Source organism: Antedon bifida, chromosome 3, assembly GCF_963402885.1.
Source record: "Antedon bifida chromosome 3, ecAntBifi1.1, whole genome shotgun sequence".
NCBI classification, from domain to species: domain Eukaryota; kingdom Metazoa; phylum Echinodermata; class Crinoidea; order Comatulida; family Antedonidae; genus Antedon; species Antedon bifida.
Genome location: NC_136228.1, coordinates 15,470,906 through 15,493,315, shown reverse-complemented (window position 1 = coordinate 15,493,315; position 22,410 = coordinate 15,470,906). Strand labels below are relative to the sequence as shown.

The 22,410-nt window shown below is 31.9% G+C and overlaps 2 protein-coding genes across 2 annotated transcripts in view; both read left to right on the top strand.

Annotated features, from left to right (window-relative positions):
* LOC144837852 (uncharacterized) overlaps positions 1 to 13,225 on the top strand; it is a 42,842-nt gene extending 29,617 nt beyond the window's left edge. Inside the window, exon 22 of the mRNA XM_078693139.1 lies at positions 11,201 to 13,225. The gene's annotated coding sequence lies outside the window, so the exon portion shown is untranslated. The remainder of the gene's footprint in view (positions 1 to 11,200) is intronic.
* LOC144837853 (uncharacterized) overlaps positions 1 to 22,410 on the top strand; it is a 126,087-nt gene that overhangs the window by 3,590 nt on the left and 100,087 nt on the right. The window contains exons 6-13 of the mRNA XM_078693140.1: positions 557 to 717; positions 1,233 to 1,322; positions 1,423 to 1,602; positions 1,821 to 2,069; positions 2,743 to 2,931; positions 3,075 to 3,269; positions 3,496 to 3,804; positions 3,900 to 3,971. Coding sequence (XP_078549266.1) covers positions 557 to 717; positions 1,233 to 1,322; positions 1,423 to 1,602; positions 1,821 to 2,069; positions 2,743 to 2,931; positions 3,075 to 3,269; positions 3,496 to 3,804; positions 3,900 to 3,971 — 1,445 coding nt within the window. The remainder of the gene's footprint in view (positions 1 to 556; positions 718 to 1,232; positions 1,323 to 1,422; positions 1,603 to 1,820; positions 2,070 to 2,742; positions 2,932 to 3,074; positions 3,270 to 3,495; positions 3,805 to 3,899; positions 3,972 to 22,410) is intronic.

The window sequence follows — 22,410 nt, the reverse complement described above, 5'->3', positions numbered from 1 at the left end:
AAAAACACTAATAAATAAGTCTTATATTATGAGTTTGCAATTTTTTATAGTTATTTGAAATAATTAAGATATATTTAATTAGATTTTCTAATTTAAAGTAACTAAATAACTATTATTAAAAGTATGTGTTTAGATTTGGAGGCAACCTATCTGTATAACAATTATGGTTACTGGCATAATTTTCTACTATGATAATGACAACTATAATTAACTATAACTTGGAGGTGAAATATTATCTGTGTAACAATTATGATTGACAGTCATACATTTCTACCTCTATGACAGTGAAAATTAAAGTTATAATGATGACATTAAAAATGAAAAACAATGATGAAAATAATAATGATAATGATGACGTGCTAGATATTAATTATGCATCAATGTGGTAGTGGTGACTTTAGCAATGATGATGATGATAATGAAAATTACAACAAAGAGGACAACTAAAACAATACTCATAGTATATAGTAATATACTGGGACTTAAATTTGTCATTAAAAATGAAATCATTTACATATGTTTTGATAGTAACCAAACAAGCTTGTTTCCACTACAGGTATTGATACTACAGCTACTAAAGCTATTCCAGTTGATACAGATCAGCAGTTAGATAAAGATGTAATCAAGAAAGTTGAGGAAAATAAGGAGGAGACTTTGGAAGAAACATTCAACATCTGGGATCATGGGGGACAATTGATATACCATGGTATTCATCGGGTAAGTTAAAAAATATGTAATTGCCTTGTAAGTTGATATTTTATTGTTTAAATACTTTCTACACATTTCTTTAATAAACTCCACGTCAGCCAGTTAAAAAGATAACATAATTGGTTTCATTCTAAGAGTGCTATATCAAATTTGTAATGTAATAATAACATAATTGTATGGCAAAGGTATAGTTTGCCTTTTTCCCATTCAGTAATTCTAATCCAATGGTAGTGCTTATATAAAATGTTGATATTACAAATTTTTTATTTTTATTAATTAAATAATTATTTTCTTCTGTTTTCAATCATAACTGATTTTAGCCACATTGTTTATGAATTTGTACTAGAGAAATGCTTTGATAAAAAGAGTATCAATAGTAAATGTATTTAAATAGTTTATCAAAGAATTTGTATATAATAGTCTGTATTTATATTAGAGACCACTACAGAATAAATGATACTCGTGCATTAGGCCTTTAAGAATATTAATCAATATTTGAATAACAAGCACATTATTTTTTCCAGATCTTCGTAACATCAGAAGCACTTTACATCGTAGTGTTTGATCTCAGTGTGAACCTCGAAGATCGTGCTATTGTCATTGACTCTAATGGCGTAAGTATTGTAAGACTAATTACGGTAGTGTAGTTGAAAAAGCATTTACTTTTTTTTAAAGTAATTTTGTTTTGATTTTGTTTTTTTTGGTTTTTTTCAGAAAAAGCATCAACATCATTGGACCAATCTCCAGTTCATATTATCTTACATCCTGTCAGTTTATTCTCATAGTCGTATTGTGAAAGAAGATGCAAAGAATGAAGTTAACAAACCAACTATCCTTATTGTGGGTACACATAAGGGGAAGCTTGGTAAGACTAAAGAACAACAAAAGGTTGAGGTAATACTATATCTATTTCTAGCCACAATCAAGGTATTACTGCTCCATTAATTTAAAGAAACTGAACTAGAATACTTTATTAAACAACTTTATCAGGCATATAATATAAACGGTTTTTAAATGATAAAAATATTATTTTAAATATATGACAGTATTTGACTAATGTGCTCATTACATAATATATATTTTCTACATTTTTATAAACTGTTTATAACCAGGCAAATATCATTTTTGAGAAGGTTCAAGATGCTCTTAGAGGGAAACTGTATGAAGAACATATATATAAATATTTTGCTATCGAGAACAGTGAAGAAACAACAGATGAGAGCTTTAGTGATCTCAAAGAGGTTATTGAGAAGCTTATGAAAGCTTTAGAAAAAGATAAACCTTTAAAGTGGATGCGTTTTCGATGTGATCTTCATGACCTCAGAAGAAAAAAACATTTTTCTTTGTGTCCTTTAGAAGAGGTAAACTTTATTTTGTAACCACATTAATAATCTTACTTTGAGCATTAGAACTTAATTAATACTTTCATTAACCATGTTCTGACCACTGAAATGGACCGATCCATTATTATTCGGAGGGATTATAAAAATACTTTATACCTTTTTATAAATATTTCATTGCAGTATTACTGTTATAAGTTAGGTTTTGGAACATTTTAATAATTTAATCATTTTTATCTGATCATAAAGTAATAATATTTCAAATAACCTATCCTCTGATTAATAATGGATTGGTCCATTTTAGTAGTCTATACATTCATCTCAAAAGTACAACAATAAAATAGACATGAGAAACAAACATTGCCACATGGTAAGCTGTAATATTACTCTTTCATATTGATAAATGGTATATAGTACTGATTAGATTTCTGTAAAGAGAGTCTAATTTGAATGGATATAGAAACAATTTAGGAATGGAGACTTGCATGAGAAAATGGTTTAACATCTATTTAGTGCATACTTCTTCTATATTATCTACACTGAATACCAAAAAGTGTTGTCCATGTAACATTTCATGCTAAAAATACAAAATTAACGTTGGTAATAAATATATCTCTACCATGTTATAAAAACTGAATATGATTTCCTATTTAATTATGTTTTAAAAATCTAGTATTATAACCATTATTTCTAGCTCAAAATACTGGCAACTAAGAATGGTATTGAAAAAGAACAATCAATCCTTCTTAACTTCCTGTATGATCTTGGTGAAATTGTTTACATGCCTGACAACAAATTATTAAGAGATAAAGCGGTGTTAGATCCAATGCAGCTGGTTGAAATTGTTACTGCTTTTGTAACAGTCATTCCACCAAAGTTTCCAGTAAGTACAGTAGGCCCATGTAATATTTCAAATTGTAAATATGTGTTTGTGCTGTCACCCCTATGCAAGTTCGGTGCAGTTCCTTGTTTCTTGTGAAAACATTATTTTTGATCATAGTACTTAGGAATTCTTTTTTGGTTTAGAAGCCTGCATTTAGGAGGGCTTTTAAAAAACTTGACAAGGGCATACTGGAAGAAAAGTTGTTGCGAAAATTATGGAAAGAGCGTAAAGTTGACGAAGGAAACAATTTTGAGTTCCTTGTGGCACTGATGATTCAATTAGGTTTTATTTGTGAGAGGACGACGACCAGCAGCCAAGATGTGGCAAGTACATCTATAGTAGGTTTTGTTCAGTTATCTTTTCTAACATGTTTGGCATGCAAGATTATGTAAAAAATAATTTTTTGGGGATGATACATGCTTGGTGAAATTTAACATAAAATTTTAAAATATTTGTAGGGTTATGACATATTTTGTTGAAGATGTTTTTAACATATACAGGAAATGATCTTCATTTTCTTATTAAAAGAAATCTAAATGACATTTTACAAATCAACAATTTCAGGAATCTCTTGAATCTGCAAAGCGATCATTCTTTGTGCCACTACGCCTTGCTTTCAAGACATCAAGTGAAGTGAAACCAGTGCCTGATGATTCACATTCTATCAGTATCTATTACGACTTTAAGGGATATCTGCCAGATGTATTGTTTCCATATATGATTATTGATTTCCTCAACAAATTTCAAAAGAAAGGTGTTGACCCAATACTCTTGTATAATCATGCTGAACTTTACTTCGACCAAGATCATGATGTAACTTTATCTCTTGTCAAAGTCATAACTAAGGAGAATGAGCGAAAGTTCTTGTTAAAGGTACTGTATCATTCAATATCTTGTGAATAAATCATAATTTAATCTATTCCTAAACTCAAATTAAAATATCAAAACATCACATTCCTTTTTTTCAGGTGACTATTAAAAGAACTCCTGCTCGTAATGAAACAAGTAATGAGGAACCCTCTTCTGAAGCATGTAAAGAGGTATGTTATCATTTCATATCAGTTTGGAGAACTATATATTTTTTTTATAGATGTTTTGGTTGATTGTTATAATACGATATAGTTTAAAATAATTCAAACATTTAAAATAATTTTTTTTTTTAGCTGTTTCATCGTCTTAATTTGTATTTGAAATTGTAATTTTGTAGATTCTTTAGTTTTCATAATAAAAACACCACCCTAAATATCAGAATTGAAAACTATTAACTATTGCTAAGATCTACCATTTATAAGGTTAAAACTTTATTGATTTAAGTTAACATTATTAATTATGATATAATATAATATGATTAATAATAATTGATATAAAAACATCTTTAAAAATTAAATTAAAAAATAATAAAATATTAATATAATATCAATTTAAGGTACAAGCAACTAAAAGTACATTTGCCAAACCTAGTTGGGATTTATTTTTTTTATTATATAACATAAATTAATAAAATTGATTTATAAAAATGTCTTTAAAAATTCACTTTAGATTTGTATTTTAGATATTTATTTATTTTTTATTGTTTTAATTTTCCCTTTTATTGTATTGTAAATTTTTAGTGAACAAAACATTTTAAGAATTTGTGCTGCTGATTCAAAGTTGCTACATAGTATGTGTTTAATTGTCATAGTGTTAATTCAATTTGTATCTTTAGGTTTTGCTAACGATTCAGAAGTCATTTGAACCTACTAAAGATGGTGGTAGAAGAGGCATTCAATATGAGAGATGCATACTTTGTGATGTATGTAGTGATACATCAGAAAAGAAGCACATTCAAAATCTTGAATATTTCCAGTATAGAAAGTTAAAATGCACCACAACTGGCACAACATTTTCAATAGATGTTACACGTTACCAGCGGCTATTTGGAGGTAAGAATTATATATATATACAAGTTTATTTTCATTTATTTATTTGACCAATAAACAATAAACTAAATGAACAATATGATTATTATGTAATTTAGTAAACACATACAAATTATTAAATATCTTCATTCCTCTATAACCAGTAGTAATACTATCAGAATCATTATTGATCAGGGATGTCGGCGGTGGACGGCCCCGTCCACCACTCGGAATTTCCGACCACCATTTTCATGACGCTGACCACCACTATATTTACGCATGTAGATCGTAATCTATTGTTCGTAACCTACTACTGCGATGTATTGTTATTATAATTTTCAACGCATCAATTGTAGGGTGGTTCGTAGAGTTAATAAACAACATTGTCATCGTCTTTAGAAAACGCATGGACAATGCAAATTAACAATGTACTGTTCATTAATTAAAATCGGCGCCGCCTAAAAATCCTACCTAGGCTAGTAGGAGACGACACATTTTGGTGGTTAGCCCATGGTTAGCCTAATTTAGCCGGACGAGACGACATCGGAGTGGGGTCTAGTTTCGGCGGCCTAGGCTTACGCTATTAAATTATTTAATCCTACCTTGGCTTAACGAATTATAAATACGCCGACATAAACAAAAAAATATATATGCAAAATCAATATATTCCATGTTAAGATTTAACATACATAGGTCTATTCAATTATTACGACATGTCACTGTGTAAAGAAAATGGCCCTAGGCTAGTATTCTGTAGCTACCCCAACTAGAATTAAATTTGAGTGAAAAAAAAAAACATGTGCTACTGTGGGTGGTGAGGGAGAACAGTTAATTTAGAGAGAGTATCACGTTTCATGTCATGTGACACAAAATCTAGGTAAACGTTCATCCCGTTTCCAGGCCTGCCATAGTATGACCCAAAAAAAATCTAGGTCTGTGCGCGATCATCGACGTTATGATACTACATTTAGAATGTTAATGATCTTTTGTTGTCGGCATCGTTTCTGGATCGACTGGACGTTTTATTTTTAGAAGTTGGCCTAGGCTAAGCCTATACTAGTTAATTGAGGTTCACCGTGTGGTGCCATCATGCCTCTACCGTGGGAAATTTCTATTTATTTATATATTCGCCGTCGAGTCGTGTAGATAAAAAACACCACGAAGAAAACGATTATGATTAATAATATTTATTAATAATGCTTCCGAGTAATTTACAACTTGGTCCTTCGTCAGTAAAAATTGACTCATTAATTTTGCACACCTTGTTACCTCACAAAAAACATCGTAGGGTTGTCTATAAAATGCATTTTTTCCGACCCTATCAATTTACTAATGTCAAGATATTTAGAATAAAAAAATGTTAATGTTATAAATATATATATATAATATTATAAACCTATTTTTTTTTATTTGAGAAGAGTTTAATTTGTTGGCTCACTAGGATGCAACACAAGAATGTAGGCACAACAAGTAATTTGACCAATGGCAAGTGAATAAGCTCAGATGAGCTGTGCATTGCATCTTTGTGTGCATCCATGAGATACTTTACTTTAACCCAATGGTGTCCACTTACAGGATGTTCAACTAATATTTTTTATTTTATTTGCAGATGAAACAGAAAGAAAAAGAAGAAATTCCGATCAAGGTAATTGATTGAAATAAGTAGATAAGTTTTGCAAAATGTTGTACTTTTTTTATGGACTCAATGATATTTAATTATAATAAAGTATTTGCCTTTGTTAATGCTGTGCTGCCCTCAATGACGATTATTTGTAACACAAGAACGTAAGCACAACAATAGTAATTTGACCAATGACAAGTGAAGGATTGCATAAGCTCAGATGAGTTGTCGCTTGTTGTAGATTACTCGCATGGCAATTTCATCTTTTTGTCTCAAGTGATTATAGTTAAACATTGTATGCAGTGCTCCTCCCCTCTTTTAACAAACACTTAATTGATACTATCAGCTGAATCTGTCATAAGTAGGCACTTTTATAAGCAGATACTTTTCTGGACCCAATGGTGTCCACTTACAGAAGGTTCAACTAGTGTAATATTTTTCATTTTATTTGCAGATGAAATTGGAAAGGGAAGAAAAAGAAGAAAAACAGACCAAGGTGATTGAAATATTATATATCAGATAAATAGATTATTTAAAAAAAAATTTAAATTGTAACTATGTTTTACTTTTATGGATGATAATTAACTAGTATTATAACATGGGTTCAAGGATGTACAGTAGCCAATCAGATGCGCTGAAATGAATCACATGGCGCTCTTTATTTTTTCACTATGATGCACTGAAGTGGAAAAAGTTCCCAGCAAAAAAGCATAACACCACTGCGTGTAAATCATATGGCAGAGTATTACCGATCGTGCTAGGCATTGTACCATTTTCTAGGCTAGGCGGTAATTTGGTTGGCAAGCAAAGTGGTGATAATAATTCATAGACCCATGTTGTAAAACAAATAACGCACAATTCTAAGTTTGTGCGTTACTGGAGATGCAACGCACTCTCTGGTTTTAAAAATGTTGTGCAACATACACCATTGTAAATACCCTCAAGTTTGCCGCATCTCCTCTAACGCACAACTTTAGACTTGTGTGTTATTTGTATAATAAATTATTTGTCTCTGTTAATATCAATGAATTTTATTTTAGCATAAGATGGGTACCATGATTTATTCAGTGCATACATGTTCTAGAAATGGATATGTGGATATGGCACGTCATTGTGAGAGTCTAACAAATACGCAGAGTATTTATATTATAATATCATGGACTTATAAAGCTCTGTATGTTGTGAAACCTCTCAAAGCGCTGATCATACAGTAGAAACTGAGGGAAAAAACTAAACCCAAACCAAAGAAAGGGATACGCCCTTACAAGGTGTGACTTGTCCCGTCATCCCCGACTCGAGCGCCTCCTACCCTAGTAAAAGAATATAACTACAGCAAGATATCAACCGGTACCATTCCCAATGACTGGATGAAGGCCAACATGATTCCTATCCATAAATGAAATTGGTATAGACAATTTTAAGTAGCAAATTTATGTCAAATTACAAATGTAGAATTGTTTATGGTCATCATTCACCTAGGTCTAGATGGCAAAGAAGATTGAACTCATGCAACGGACGATCGGGCTAGGCTAGTCTGTAGCTAGTAATAGGGGTACCCATTCAGTAATACTAGTTTACTAGAGTAGGACAGCAAGGCCTAGTCTGCGTGGGACACACAGTACAGATGTCCATGTATCATCACAGCCGCATGCAATTTAAATAAATTAATTCAATTCGGACCTGAACTAAATAAACTAGCATTACCAAAAACATATTTGAGAAATAGTTTGACAGTAATGCAATGTCTTTGTGGGGAACTCATTGGGAAAAGCAAAACCAAAAACAAGCCTCTACCCGCCCGTGGCCTAAGTCCTTAATTTTAATTGTTTAATAAACCGAAACTTGCTAGAATGACACACATGTGACTGTCAAATTTTTCAGAATTTACAATATCAAGTATTCCAAAGTTAACAGTAGTTTCATATTTGTATTGAACTTGACCCGAACCTGACATGATTCCACAATATTTTTATTTTGAAATAGTAGAGTGGAGAGAGAAAATAAAACAAATTTAATATTGACCTCAATTACTGTTTTACATTTTGTTGATATTCTATACTGATGATTAAATAAAAATTTATTTTGATTTTGGAGTGGGTACAATAATGATCACTGTCAAACGAATGTCCTGTAATTTTATTTGCAGACAATTTCCGAGACCTAAAAGCTGGTCTCAGTGGTTGCTTTGATGGCGAAAGATATCTTTGGCTAAGGTTCCTACTATTCGATAAGTTGGATGTCGGTGAAATTGCAAATCAAGATTTTAATGCAAATGACTTGCTCAATGAACTTGAAGACAAAGGTTTAATCTTGCCAACCAATGTTAACTTGCTGTTACAGGTCACAAAAACATCTGAAATAGCACAAGCCAAAGATCTTGTATCAAAGTATATGAGAGACAACAACGTTCAGTTTAGAAGTACTGATAAAACCGAGTTGTCATCTTACAGAAAGCGACTGTTCAAGGCCCTAAAACAAGTTGACCCACGTGCTTTAAATAATGTTATTGCTTTCTACAAGTTAAGAAGATATAGCTTCTCCAACGTATGGGATGCAGTTCTCTATCTTGAGATTGAACAATTATTAGCAGATGATCCAGACAAAATAAATTGGTTTTCAGATTGTCTCGGAACAATAGCAAGTAACACACTACTTGGTATGTATTTCTACTTTATATTACATATATTAAAGATGTATTGTACTTTTGACTAATTAAAAACAAATTTAAAAAAAAGATTTCAAAAAAGGTGGGTCATTTTGAAGTATCATAATAGTTATTAACTTTCACCAAAAATTTGTAGGAAAAAAAAATCATTTAACTGAAATACAGACGTTTTTTTTTTTTTTTAAATAACTTATAATTACATATCTCATAATGCAACGAGCTTGTTTGGCTACTCTGTATGCATAATCATAAAACTTCCTTGCGATCTGTGGGGAAACACCTTCTCAACCGTGATGAGTTGTAATCATCATCATGTATAATGCATACTCATGGTTTGAAATCTTTGATTACTTTCGCTCGCGACGATTTTCCAGACGAAATGTAATCAAATTAATTTACCTGTTAATTACGTAAACTTGTTTTTGGCTCGAATTTTCGACTTAAAGTGAATAACTTTAATATTACTTTGATATGGCCAATTAAAATGTAGAATATTTTTTTATTTTTTATTTTTTGTGTTTCAAGGGACAATACATCTTTAAGTATTTTGTAATATTATTGAATCTTTCATTTTTAAACAGTTTAAGTTATTGTAATTTGATTAAAATTTAATAATATCTGGTTTTTTAGGTCATCAACCACGTACAATCTTTTCATCTTTTAATGCATTTTATGCTATATTTTTAATAATATTTTTCATTTTCTCTTTGATGAATAAATGAAATGAAATAGTTTAGTTTTATTCATTGAAGTTGATTATTTACATTAAATGATTATTTATAGGCGATAGTGAGAAGAAATGAGATGGTATCATCAAGTCACCAATGTGAACAGAGTGAAGGTAAATTATTCATTAAAGTATTATACAAAATTGGGAGATAAACATAAAAAAGGAAGATCATATATGATGATATATGATATGATAATATGATTAAGATGATAAAAAGTTGGTGATATTGAGAATATTACTCTAAAATTTAGGATTTATAATACACAGAATAACAGAATTATTATAAAGGAATAAAATGTGAGTGAGTAGTTTTGTTTTACTGTAGTTGTTTCTAAAAACTGATTATAGATAAAAAATTATTGAATTATGATTATATTATAATCATATTCAAACAGTGATGATTATTAAACAATAATTATAACAATGCTGAATTATTTACTTGAAATTTGAAATGATTTTGTGGTCTTTCGTGAATTTTTATTCATAAATCTTAAAACAGTACGGTAATTATGATAAGAATGCTATCTACTGAATTTATTACATAAAATTTGAAAGAATTTTGTGGTGTTTCATAAATTTTTTTGATCATAGATATTGAAAATTATTGAATTATAATTATATTATAATCATATTCAAACAGTGATGATTATTAAACAATAATTATAACAATGCTGAATTATTACTTGAAATTGGAAAGAATTTTGTGGTGTTTCATAAATTTTTATTCAAAATCCTTAAAACAGTAATTATGATAAGAATGCTATCTACTGAATTTATTTCCTGAAATTGGAAATGATTTTGTGTAATTTCATGAATTATACTGTGATCATATTCAAATAATGATTATGATTTCAACAATGATTATGATGCTAATCTACTGAATTTATTACATTGGAAAATATTGTGGTGTTTTATGAATTTATATTTATTATTCATAATCTTAAAAAAACAATTACAATTTCCACAATAATCATGATAACTGTTATACTAAATTGATTGATACTGTTTTTCATTCTTTCATAGACGGCGTTAAAGTGTTGAAAACTGGTACCAGTACAATCTACCTGTGAACTCTTTTATCTGCCAATTGAGTAGTGATTTGGTTGCGATGTAATGTTAGCATGTCATACCTCAATGTACAATAGCATAGATACCCTGGTATCCCAGACTTCAAACACACTAGTTATTGTCTGTGGTGGTTTCTTTCCAAAAAAAAATTGCTGTCCCCTTATAATAGGATTAAATCAACCATTTGGCACTCTCAAATGTGTCCCTGTCCCTTTAATAGGGTTGTCCCCTAATTAGAAGTTGGCTGTAGTGCTAAAACATATATTTCCCCTCGTTTTATGAGAAAGTGTCCCCTGAATGGAGGTGTCCTAAAGAAGGGATTTACTCCAGTAGTAAAGAGGAGGGTGTGTCCCCTGAATAGGGGTGTGTCCCCTGAATAGGGTTGTCCTAAAGAAGGGGTTTACTCCAGTAGTAAAGAGGAGGGGTGTGTCCCCTGAATAGGGGTGTCCTAAAGAAGGGTTTTACTCCAGTAGTAAAGATGAGGGGTGTGTCCCCTGAATGGGGGTGTCCTAAAGAAGGGGTTTACTCCTGTAGTAAAGAGGAGGGGTGTGTCCCCTGAATAGGGGTGTCCTAAAGTAGGGGTTTACTACAGTAGTAAAGAGGAGGGGTGTGTCCCCTGAATAGTGGTGCCCTAAAGAAGGGGTTTACTCCAGTAGTAAAAAGGAGGGGTGTGTCCCCTGAATAGGGGTGTCCTAAAGAAGAGGTTTACTCCAGTAGTAAAGAGGAGGGGTGTGTCCCCTGAATAGGGGTGTCCTAAAGAAGGGCTTTACTCCAGTAGTAAAGAGGAGAGGTGTGTCCTCTGAATAGGGGTGTCCTAAAGAAGGGGTTTACTCCAGTAGTAAAAAGGAGGGGTGTGTCCCCTGAATAGGGGTGTCCTAAAGAAGAGGTTTACTCCAGTAGTAAAGAGGAGGTTCTACTGTTGAAAGATTTCAGTGTACTAAACGGTACATGAATGTTAGTAACAAAAAAAAGACAACAAAACAAAATAACAATACTGGAATATTACAAAAAATAACAGTAGGCCTACAAGGATTTATTATAAGATTTCAGTGTACTAAACAGTACATGAATGTTAGTAACAAAAAAAAGACGACAAAACAAAATAACAATACTGGAATATTACAAAAAATAACAGTAGGCCTATAAAGATTTATTATAAGATTTCAGTGTACTAAACGGTACATGAATATTAGTAACAAAAGAAAGACTACAAAACAAAATAACAATACTGGAATATTACAAAAAATAACAGTAGGCCTACAAGCATTGCTACTGTTCCTGCAGGCATTACCTATTGCTATATTTAGAGATAAGACCATTTTAACTGTTTTTATATTTTGTTGTGCATTTATATTAGAGTCTCTAGGTTGAGATTACAGGCAAAAATCAAATGACAAACATACATTTTTTAAATAAGTAATTGGTTTAAGTAAGAAGAATATGTGCTACCCCAGACCTCAATGCCATAAACGAATAATGGATTAATAAATGAATTGTAGATTATAATTAGGATGTATTGAGGAACAAAATATCTCAACTTAAATAAGATTTTTTTTTCTTACATTTTGAAATAAACTATGAATATTATTTTTCCATGAAAGAAATTTATCAAACAAGCCTTTATCTACTTCATTGATTACATTCTCTCCAATTAAGAGATCCAATTTTGTTTAAAATGTTTCTTCTGTTTTGAAAAATAATCCAAAGGTCAAAGTCCACTCTTGATTCCCCTTTTTATTAAAAACAAAAATGTTCCCCTGAAGGAATTCAACTGACAACATTATAGTACAGTACAGTAAATGGACAGAGTTTAAATATTAAAAATAAAGAGGAAAAAACACCTAGGAACTGGAAGTAGTTGAAATGTCTTCCAATTTTTTGTTTAACTTCAGAGAACCAGTTAATTATATAGTTTGTTAATTTATTTTTTTTATATGCAGAATTACAAAAACAAAACGGGACAAAAATATATGCAAATGAGACCAGGTAAACGGAAGAACAGAATCAGAGCCATATATATAAAGTCATAACTATATATATGGCTCTCAACAGAATTAAATCCTTGCGCCCTCTAATCCTTCCCCTTACCACACTAGACATAGACACAACTTTGTTGAATCCCACTGTGCTGCAAACGCCTCCTTCTCTGTTTCATATTTGATCTGATTGTTAAACAAACAATGCTTAAATCTAAATTAATGTTTGATAAATGATTGTTTATAGTGTTCAATTTTTTTGTACAGTAATTATATTTTTTATATGAATTAATTTTTAAATGTCTGTTTGGTAAATGAAATGTTTTATATTTTGATATTTTTTTACTTTCAATTCAATTTTGTAAATTAAAACTCAATTCAGTATTTATGCTGCTATGTTTTATTGTTATTCATATTTTTTAATAAATACTAAATTATGAATGAAAAACATATTTGTTTATTTGTAAGGATAGTGTTTTTTGAAGAGGGAGATTTTAACATCGAGGAGATCATTATATCAAATTGTACGTGCTAGCTATTGTTAAAAATGTATTGTTTATTATAGGAATAATATTATTCATTTCACCAACCCGCCACCAACCACATGAACTTGCTCTATTACTACATCATTGACGTCGTCGCCCGTTATTAAACGTCTGGATTCAACATTACTAGGTCTAGCCCCGGGGCTGAGTCACATAATCGGTGCACACATCCATGCAGCCTGGCGCCGCCGATAGACATTCTCTACAGACGCTATATGAAAAAAAATCCAAAGTCCTTATACAATGACGTCACACAAGTACCAGCACCCCATTGGCTGATTATGACGTAATGCAATTTTACCGCACCTTTAGTAAAGAGAAGTTAGGATACGGTACTGTATCTTTAGCCACGGCGTAGGTTTATATACCTCAATGATCTAAATAATATCCCTCTTAGTCATAGTCCCGGGCATGGACTAATTAGATGTAGGGTCGGTTAATGTTCTTTGAAAACCGTTCTTTGTGTGCGAAATTCGTGAATGGTGTGCGAGAAACACGTAAAATCATTAAAAAAAAAAGAAAAAAACTAAAGATTTATTTGTCACTTTTTATGTGATTCTTCTTCATAAAAGTACTTATGAGGCCCAATTCTAAGGTGTGGTATTCACAATAAGTTACTTAATAAATTTTTAGTCGAAATAAAACAGGTGCGAAACGGAACTAGCGCCGGCCTAGGCCCTAGAGGCCAGCTAGGGTCAGGCCTAACCTTCTATCTAGGCCTACTAATCTCTCTAGTCTCTTGTACTAGGCTAGACTAGTTAGGGGTGCAATAGACGGTTGATCGGGACCACAGACGATCAGGCCCAGGCGATCGGAGAGCCCAATAATGTTGTAAGACGATTGGGACAAGAGACGATCGGGCACAAAATAAAAATGTATGGTCTAAATGACTCTTACAACTCAAATCAATAAACAATTTTTGTGCTACCGAAGCCATCTTGCAGACAAACAGTCGTGACCAGCTGAGCGTAAAAACGGTGAATATATATATCACAAGAATGAGTAATCTGCGATTTTTGCATTAGAAATTTGTAACAGAGCATGGATGCCCGCGGATGTATAAAGACTAAAGAAGACTTGATTTGTCATATTAAATAGAATTATGATAATATTAATATATATAAATTTGATTTCTTTTAATTTAATTTATATTGCTACATCGTCATATTGTATTTTTGTGAGGGTCCCTAATGGTCAGCTTCGGCTGGATGGACCACCCTCATAAAATATTTTTGAAATAAAAATAAATAAATAAAACATTTAATAAAACATATTTAATAACAAACTAGTGTACATTCACTTATATTGGTTTAAGTGGATATCAGTCACCTTTAATTTTGGTATTCATATGGCGCTCCACAATCTATCTGCTATGCCATGCTTTTGATCATTTCGAACTAGGGTTAGGTAGTGGCATTGTTAACCCACTCACTATCATCCTATTCATTATCACTAGTAATAGTAGTGTACAATGACAGAGTATTGACATATTTCATTTTATTATCACTCTGTGTAAATAACCAAAATGGTAATACAGTAGTACCAAGTAAACAGCTGTGTGTTCTATTTATTATCTTTGTTGAACATTAGAATACAATGTTAATATTAAATCTATGGTTTAAGATTATCTATAACAAATTGTATAACAGGAACTCAATAACCAAAACAAACAAATCATTAATACATTTCTACCCTGGTTTTCTGCAGGGGCGGACGCAGGGGTGTTGCCCCAGTTGCCCGGGCAACACACTTAATTTCATACTAAATGTTTTTTTCTGCCACTAAATTAAAATTTATATCCCATTTCAATGATGCATATATATTAACCATTAATGTCGTTATAGAAGTTCAGGTTTGGAAGAGTCTATATGTAAATTGATTGACTGCAGAGTAAAATTAACCGTGCGCGCACAATTTAACGGCGGTCAGTGGATTTTTTTTTTTCGTTTCTCTACGTCCGTAAAATTAGGCCGCATTTCTGTAGTAATTATGAACGTTCCGAACTTTGAAATAACAGTTGTACAGTATAGTGGATAAATGAAAATGAATTTGGAAATTGTGGTTTTACTGACTTACTTAGCATTTATTTCAAAATAATACAATTCAATGTTTTGCTCAATATATTTATAGTAGCAGCTTCACATTTTTTATCTAACTTGTTTAAATTATTAATTTATAGGCCTAGTAATTATTTTGTATTAATTGATCATAATTGCTAGAATAATATTACCTTACTGGAAGTACCTTCGTCGGGGACTTCCTCTGATGTTCGTATTGAACGCAAAAAAAATGTTATCCTTAGTCGCATGTGTTTTACCGGCGAAAAAAAAAAAGATGATGAAAATGCTGATAGATATTAGAGTGTCATTTCCGGCGAAAACTAGAGGTGCCATTTTCTCATGAATTTTACGTGCGAGTGTACCATTTCCGGCCACCTAGAGGTGTCATTTAACAAAATTTGCTTCGTCACAGGCCCCATGGCGCAAATACTTAGTTTCTATTATGGCCCTGGACTCTTGGGCAACCCCCTTAAAATAGTCCTGCGACCGCCCCTGTTCTGTATATGTGTTATAATGAACTTTTTATCATAAGAACAAATTGTATAACAGGAACTCAATAAACAAAACAAACAAATCATTAATAACAATTTCTACCCTGGTTTTCTGTATAAATGTTATAATTAACTTTTTATCATATAAACTGTCCGACCAGAGCAATATGTACAAAAAATAAAAAAGATAATAAATGCTTGCTGAAGTCTTATGACTGTATATAGCCCCTGAACCAGACCAGATCAAATGTGAGATAACAAATTACTTATTAGAGGTCCCTGTAGCCCAAAAGAAGATTAACCAAAAATAAAATTTCAAATAAGACCAATTTTGACAAATATAGTGACCCATGAAACCCAAAAAAGAGAGCTCAATCAACCAGATCTAACATGGGATACCACATGACTAAATTAAGGTATTGGGAATACCTGTTTTAACACCCACTTAGCGTGTGAGGACTTGTATCAGAATGGATGACACAATTGCAGCAAATGCATAACATGTCATTAAAACCAATTAATTAATGACATGACTTTCAAATTAGAACTAGCTAGTCAACAGCAAAGTAAAAGATTAGGTCTGTTTTAGAATACAGTGTGTAGTACTATGTTTGGACACTAAAAAAAAACCAAAATTTGTATAGGAAATCTTTATAGCCTAAATACTTTTGGGGAAGTGAACCAAGCAAACTACACAAGTTTAGAAGAAAATAAAGTGCAAAAGGCTTTGCCACTGAGGCTACGTCAAAAAAAATCCTCATGACATTTTATTTAAAGAAATTTAATTTCTTCATTGTAGAAACAAACCCATTTTGAGTAAGAAATAGAAAATAGAAAAATGTGAAACTAGAGAACTAAAAAAGGATAAATTATGTTTTAATAATTTTTCTGTATATAACATACTCAATGTTTGACAATTTCATAGCTAAAACAATTTTTGTCAGAGATTTTTCTTATGGAAAAAGTACTGTAATTGTTCAGTAGGAGTTGATCAGGAATTGTGTTTTATCTCAGAATCTTTTTAGCCAGGATTGTTTTTGTACTTTGAGAAAAACAAGGGGCCTGATTATTGTTAATGACCGTTGTGTGTTTTACTGTTTGCCTGTTGCCCCTAGATACAGCCAAACAAATCCTATCAAAATCATTATCGTCAGTTTAATATTAACTTTGTATTTAAACAAAAGATAAAGTAAAAATCATCTGATTGTTTGAAACATTTTATTATCACTCTGTGTAAATAACCAAAATGGTAATACAGTAGTACCAAGTAAACAGCTGTGTGTTCTATTTATTATCTTTATTGAACATTAGAATACAATGTTAATATTAAATCTATGGTTTAAGATTATCTATAACAAATTGTATAACAGGAACTCAATAACCAAAACAAACAAATCATTAATACATTTCTACCCTGGTTTTCTGCAGGGGCGGACGCAGGGGTGTTGCCCCAGTTGCCCGGGCAACACACTTAATTTCATACTAAATGTTTTTTTCTGCCACTAAATTAAAATTTAGATCCCATTTCATCATATATATTAACCATTAATGTCGTTATAGAAGTCCAGGTTTGGAAGAGTCTATATGTAAATTGATTGACTGCAGAGTAAAATTAACCGTGCGCGCACAATTTAACGGCGGTCAGTGGATTTTATTTTTTCGTTTCTCTACGTCCGTAAAATTAGGCCGCATTTCTGTAGTAATTATGAACGTTCCGAACTTTGAAATAACAGTTGTACAGTATAGTGGATAAATGAAAATGAATTTGGAAATTGTGGTTTTACTGACTTACTTAGCATTTATTTCAAAATAATACAATTCAATGTTTTGCTCAATATATTTATAGTAGCAGCTTCACATTTTTTATCTAACTTGTTTAAATTATTAATTTATAGGCCTAGTAATTAATTTGTATTAATTGATCATAATTGCTAGAATAATATTACCTTACTGGAAGTACCTTCGTCGGGGACTTCCTCTGATGTTCGTATTGAACGCAAAAAAAATGTTATCCTTAGTCGCATGTGTTTTACCGGCGGAAAAAAAAAGATGATGAAAATGCTGATAGATATTAGAGTGTCATTTCCGGCGAAAACTAGAGGTGCCATTTTCTCATGAATTTTACGTGCGAGTGTACCATTTCCGGCCACCTAGAGGTGTCATTTAACAAAATTCGCTTCGTCACAGGCCCCATGGCGCAAATACTTAGTTTCTATTATGGCCCTGGACTCTTGGGCAACCCCCTTAAAATAGTCCTGCGACCGCCCCTGTTCTGTATATGTGTTATAATGAACTTTTTATCATAAGAACAAATTGTATAACAGGAACTCAATAAACAAAACAAACAAATCATTAATAACAATTTCTACCCTGGTTTTCTGTATAAATGTTATAATTAACTTTTTATCATATAAACTGTCCGACCAGAGCAATATGTACAAAAAATAAAAAAGATAATAAATGCTTGCTGAAGTCTTATGACTGTATATAGCCCCTGAACCAGACCAGATCAAATGTGAGATAACAAATTACTTATTAGAGGTCCCTGTAGCCCAAAAGAAGATTAACCAAAAATAAAATTTCAAATAAGACCAATTTTGACAAATATAGTGACCCATGAAACCCAAAAAAGAGAGCTCAATCAACCAGATCTAACATGGGATACCACATGACTAAATTAAGGTATTGGGAATACCTGTTTTAACACCCACTTAGCGTGTGAGGACTTGTATCAGAATGGATGACACAATTGCAGCAAATGCATAAAATGTCATTAAAACCAATTAATTAATGACATGACTTTCAAATTAGAACTAGCTAGTCAACAGCAAAGTAAAAGATTAGGTCTGTTTTAGAATACAGTGTGTAGTACTATGTTTGGACACTAAAAAAAAACCAAAATTTGTATAGGAAATCTTTATAGCCTAAATACTTTTGGGGAAGTGAACCAAGCAAACTACACAAGTTTAGAAGAAAATAAAGTGCAAAAGGCTTTGCCACTGAGGCTACGTCAAAAAAAATCCTCATGACATTTTATTTAAAGAAATTTAATTTCTTCATTGTAGAAACAAACCCATTTTGAGTAAGAAATAGAAAATAGAAAAATGTGAAACTAGAGAACTAAAAGAGGATAAATTATGTTTTAATAATTTTTCTGTATATAACATACTCAATGTTTGACAATTTCATAGCTAAAACAATTTTTGTCAGAGATTTTTCTTATGAAAAAAAGTACTGTAATTGTTCAGTAGGAGTTGATCAGGAATTGTGTTTTATCTCAGAATCTTTTTAGCCAGGATTGTTTTTGTACTTTGAGAAAAACAAGGGGCCTGATTATTGTTAATGACCGTTGTGTGTTTGTGTTTTACTGTTTGCCTGTTGCCCCTACAGGGGTGAGGGAATTTCAATTTCTTTCACTTGTCCCAGGACAAGTACCTGCACGGAATTCACTTGCCCGGGAAAAAAATTTACTTGTCCCTCTTTATTGCTCAATAGGCGTAAAATTGCGCAATAGGCGTAAAATTACACAAGTGTCAACAAATGTCACGCAAGTGTTTATTGTCTATTTAAAATTCAGCAGTTTATAGGCCTAGCCTAGACTTTTTTAGCCCGCTCAATATTTTGATAAAAATAACGGTCATTTTTAGGTTTTATTTTATTAACAAAACAGTGTGAGTACTGTAGGCCTAATTAATAAATAGTAGTTAAATAAAAAATAAAAGAATTGAATTACCAAAAAAACTGTGGTGTCTATTAGTATTAATAAATACAAACGTATCGTAGCCTAGTCATACATGTGAACTGATCTTTAGTACTGCAGCTATGCCGGCTAGCTAGGTATTTTTTTTTTTTAATAATTTCAATTTTGTCCAGGCATAATTAATTAACAAAATAATACCTAATTAATGTAGGGCTGGCTAGGCCCAATACTAATTAAAGCTTAGGCCTAGACCGTCACCATGGAGAGAGAGAAAAATACCTCCTCTTCAGGCCCCAGGAGGCCATCCATACTCTAGAAGTTAGGCCTCCTACTCTACAACTTCTGTACGGAGAGAGGATGTTTTTGTTATTATCCAATTCACTAAATAAAATGGCTTGTTGCATTTCACAGGTAAATTTATAAAAAACACTCTTTTTCCTATGAAACCACTTTATCAATTGTCCGTTCCATGCACGATGTACAGAGAAAAATGAAAATACTGGGCCTACCACCTCCTCGCGTGTGTACAGCCTCCATGTTGATGCATGGTATTTTTCATCAACAATACCTGGTAGAGTCCATTAATTACGGGGGTTCTTTTTAACTGGGCATTTTTTAATTACCCAGTTAACCTATGTCTCAACCACTGCATGGTCCAAAAATGTTTTAATTACCTCCCCAAATAGAAAATCGTGTAATCTATAATGATGTGACTCAGGTCATTGACCAATCAGTGATGTATTAAATGCACTGGGTTTAATGTGCTTTGAAGAAGCTTGCTATTTTTGTTAATGCACATGGCTAAGTGTTGGCACATGGTTTTCTGTGCTCTTAGTTTTAATTTCCTGAATTTCAAAAGTGCTTGTCCTGGGACAAGAGGATACGTCAAATGTGGTTGTCCGACCGTAAAAAACACTTGTCCCGGGCGTCGGGCAAGTGGGTTCGCTCAGCCCTGCCCTAGATACAGCCAAACAAATCATTAACGTCAGTTTAATATTAACTTTGTATTTAAACAAAAGATAAAGTAAAAATCATCTGATCTGATGTACAAAGGTTATAGAAATGTTTGGTTATTACTTTATGATCCATATATTAATAGACTAAAATGCACTGCTTCCCCAGGGCTGTTAGACAGGGTATTTGTGTGGGGTATTGTACTACCTTACTTTATGATCCATTTATTAATAGACTAAAATGCACTGCTTCCCCAGGGCTGTTAGTCAGGGTATTTGTGTGGGGTATTGTACTACCTTACTTTATGATCCATTTATTAATAATAGACTAAAATGCACTGCTTCCCCAGGGCTGTTAGACAGGGTATTTGTGTGGGGTATTGTACTACCTTACTTTATGATTCATTTATTAATAGACTAAAATGCACTGCTTCCCCAGGGCTGTTAGACAGGGTATTTGTGTGGGGTATTGTACTACCTTACTTTATGATCCATTTATTAATAGACTAAAATACACTGCTTCCCCAGGGCTGTTAGTCAGGGTATTTGTGTGGGATATTGTACTACCTTACTTTATGATCCATTTATTAATAGACTAAAATGCACTGCTTCCCCAGGGCTGTTGAGTGTTAGTCAGGGTATTTGTGTGGAGTATAATACGGTAGTTTAGTTCTGTAGTTATAATGCTTTATATTTCACATGACAGAAGATTGTAAAAATCTGTTGTTCAAATCAGTAAGTTTGTCTAATAACTGCATAAACATAATGTCACACTCATTTTGGTAGAAATACACCAGGAGTAGATCCAGGATTTAGAGGGGACGAGGGCTAATAATAGACTGGGGAAAGAAGCCTAGTCCCCATGGTTCTAATCAAAATTTTAAAATGTCCTTTTTCGCCCAGGCTTTTATAAAGTCTCCCACCATTTAATTTTTCCGATTTCGGACCTCCACATACTAAAACGGCAGTGCAAAAGTACTCTTTTGGTTTTTAATAAAATATGAACAATAAATGATATAATTATTAAATAAAGAATTGTTTATCTCATATAAATATATTTAATTTAAAATAAAGTTCAGTTCTTATTGTAATATCCATTTTTTTTTATCCATAATTGTTATTTTTTTAATATTTTGTATAAAACTGGTAGACTGCTCACAATAAATACATTTAGTGGTTTTTGTTTCATTATGATATTATGATTTTTTGAATTAATAATTTATAATTAGGTGATACATTTAATGTAGCTTAAACCATTCTCCATACCAATTTATGATAAATATAGTATAAGTTATATTAATGTGATGTGAAGTAAGATAGGCCTCCCCACGGATATCCTTTTTCAATAATTAATCAGTATCAGTAGGCCTATAAATAATATTATCAATACTATTATCACAACATAAAATGGCATAAGCTATAGGCCTCTATTAAACAAACAGAGCCTCCTAATTAGCCTTATAGTACAAATTGTGTTTTATACCTAAACAATTCCTGGTAATCAAAATACAAATTATTACCCTAAAACATAAAATATTATGAATTTGCACTTTTTTTTATAAAGCTAACATTATATTATATGATTAATTTTTGTGTTCACCTTTATTTTACAGTTGTAATTCTACATGTTATCCTATTACTTTACCTACTCAATGTGCAAGGTGTCCTTTAAATTGAGTAAATGGCTCAGCCCAGAGATATAAAGAGTTGAACATTGAATGATTAGAAGCCATTTTGTGTCAAAGATTGCACGCTGCATGCGTGCTCGTTTA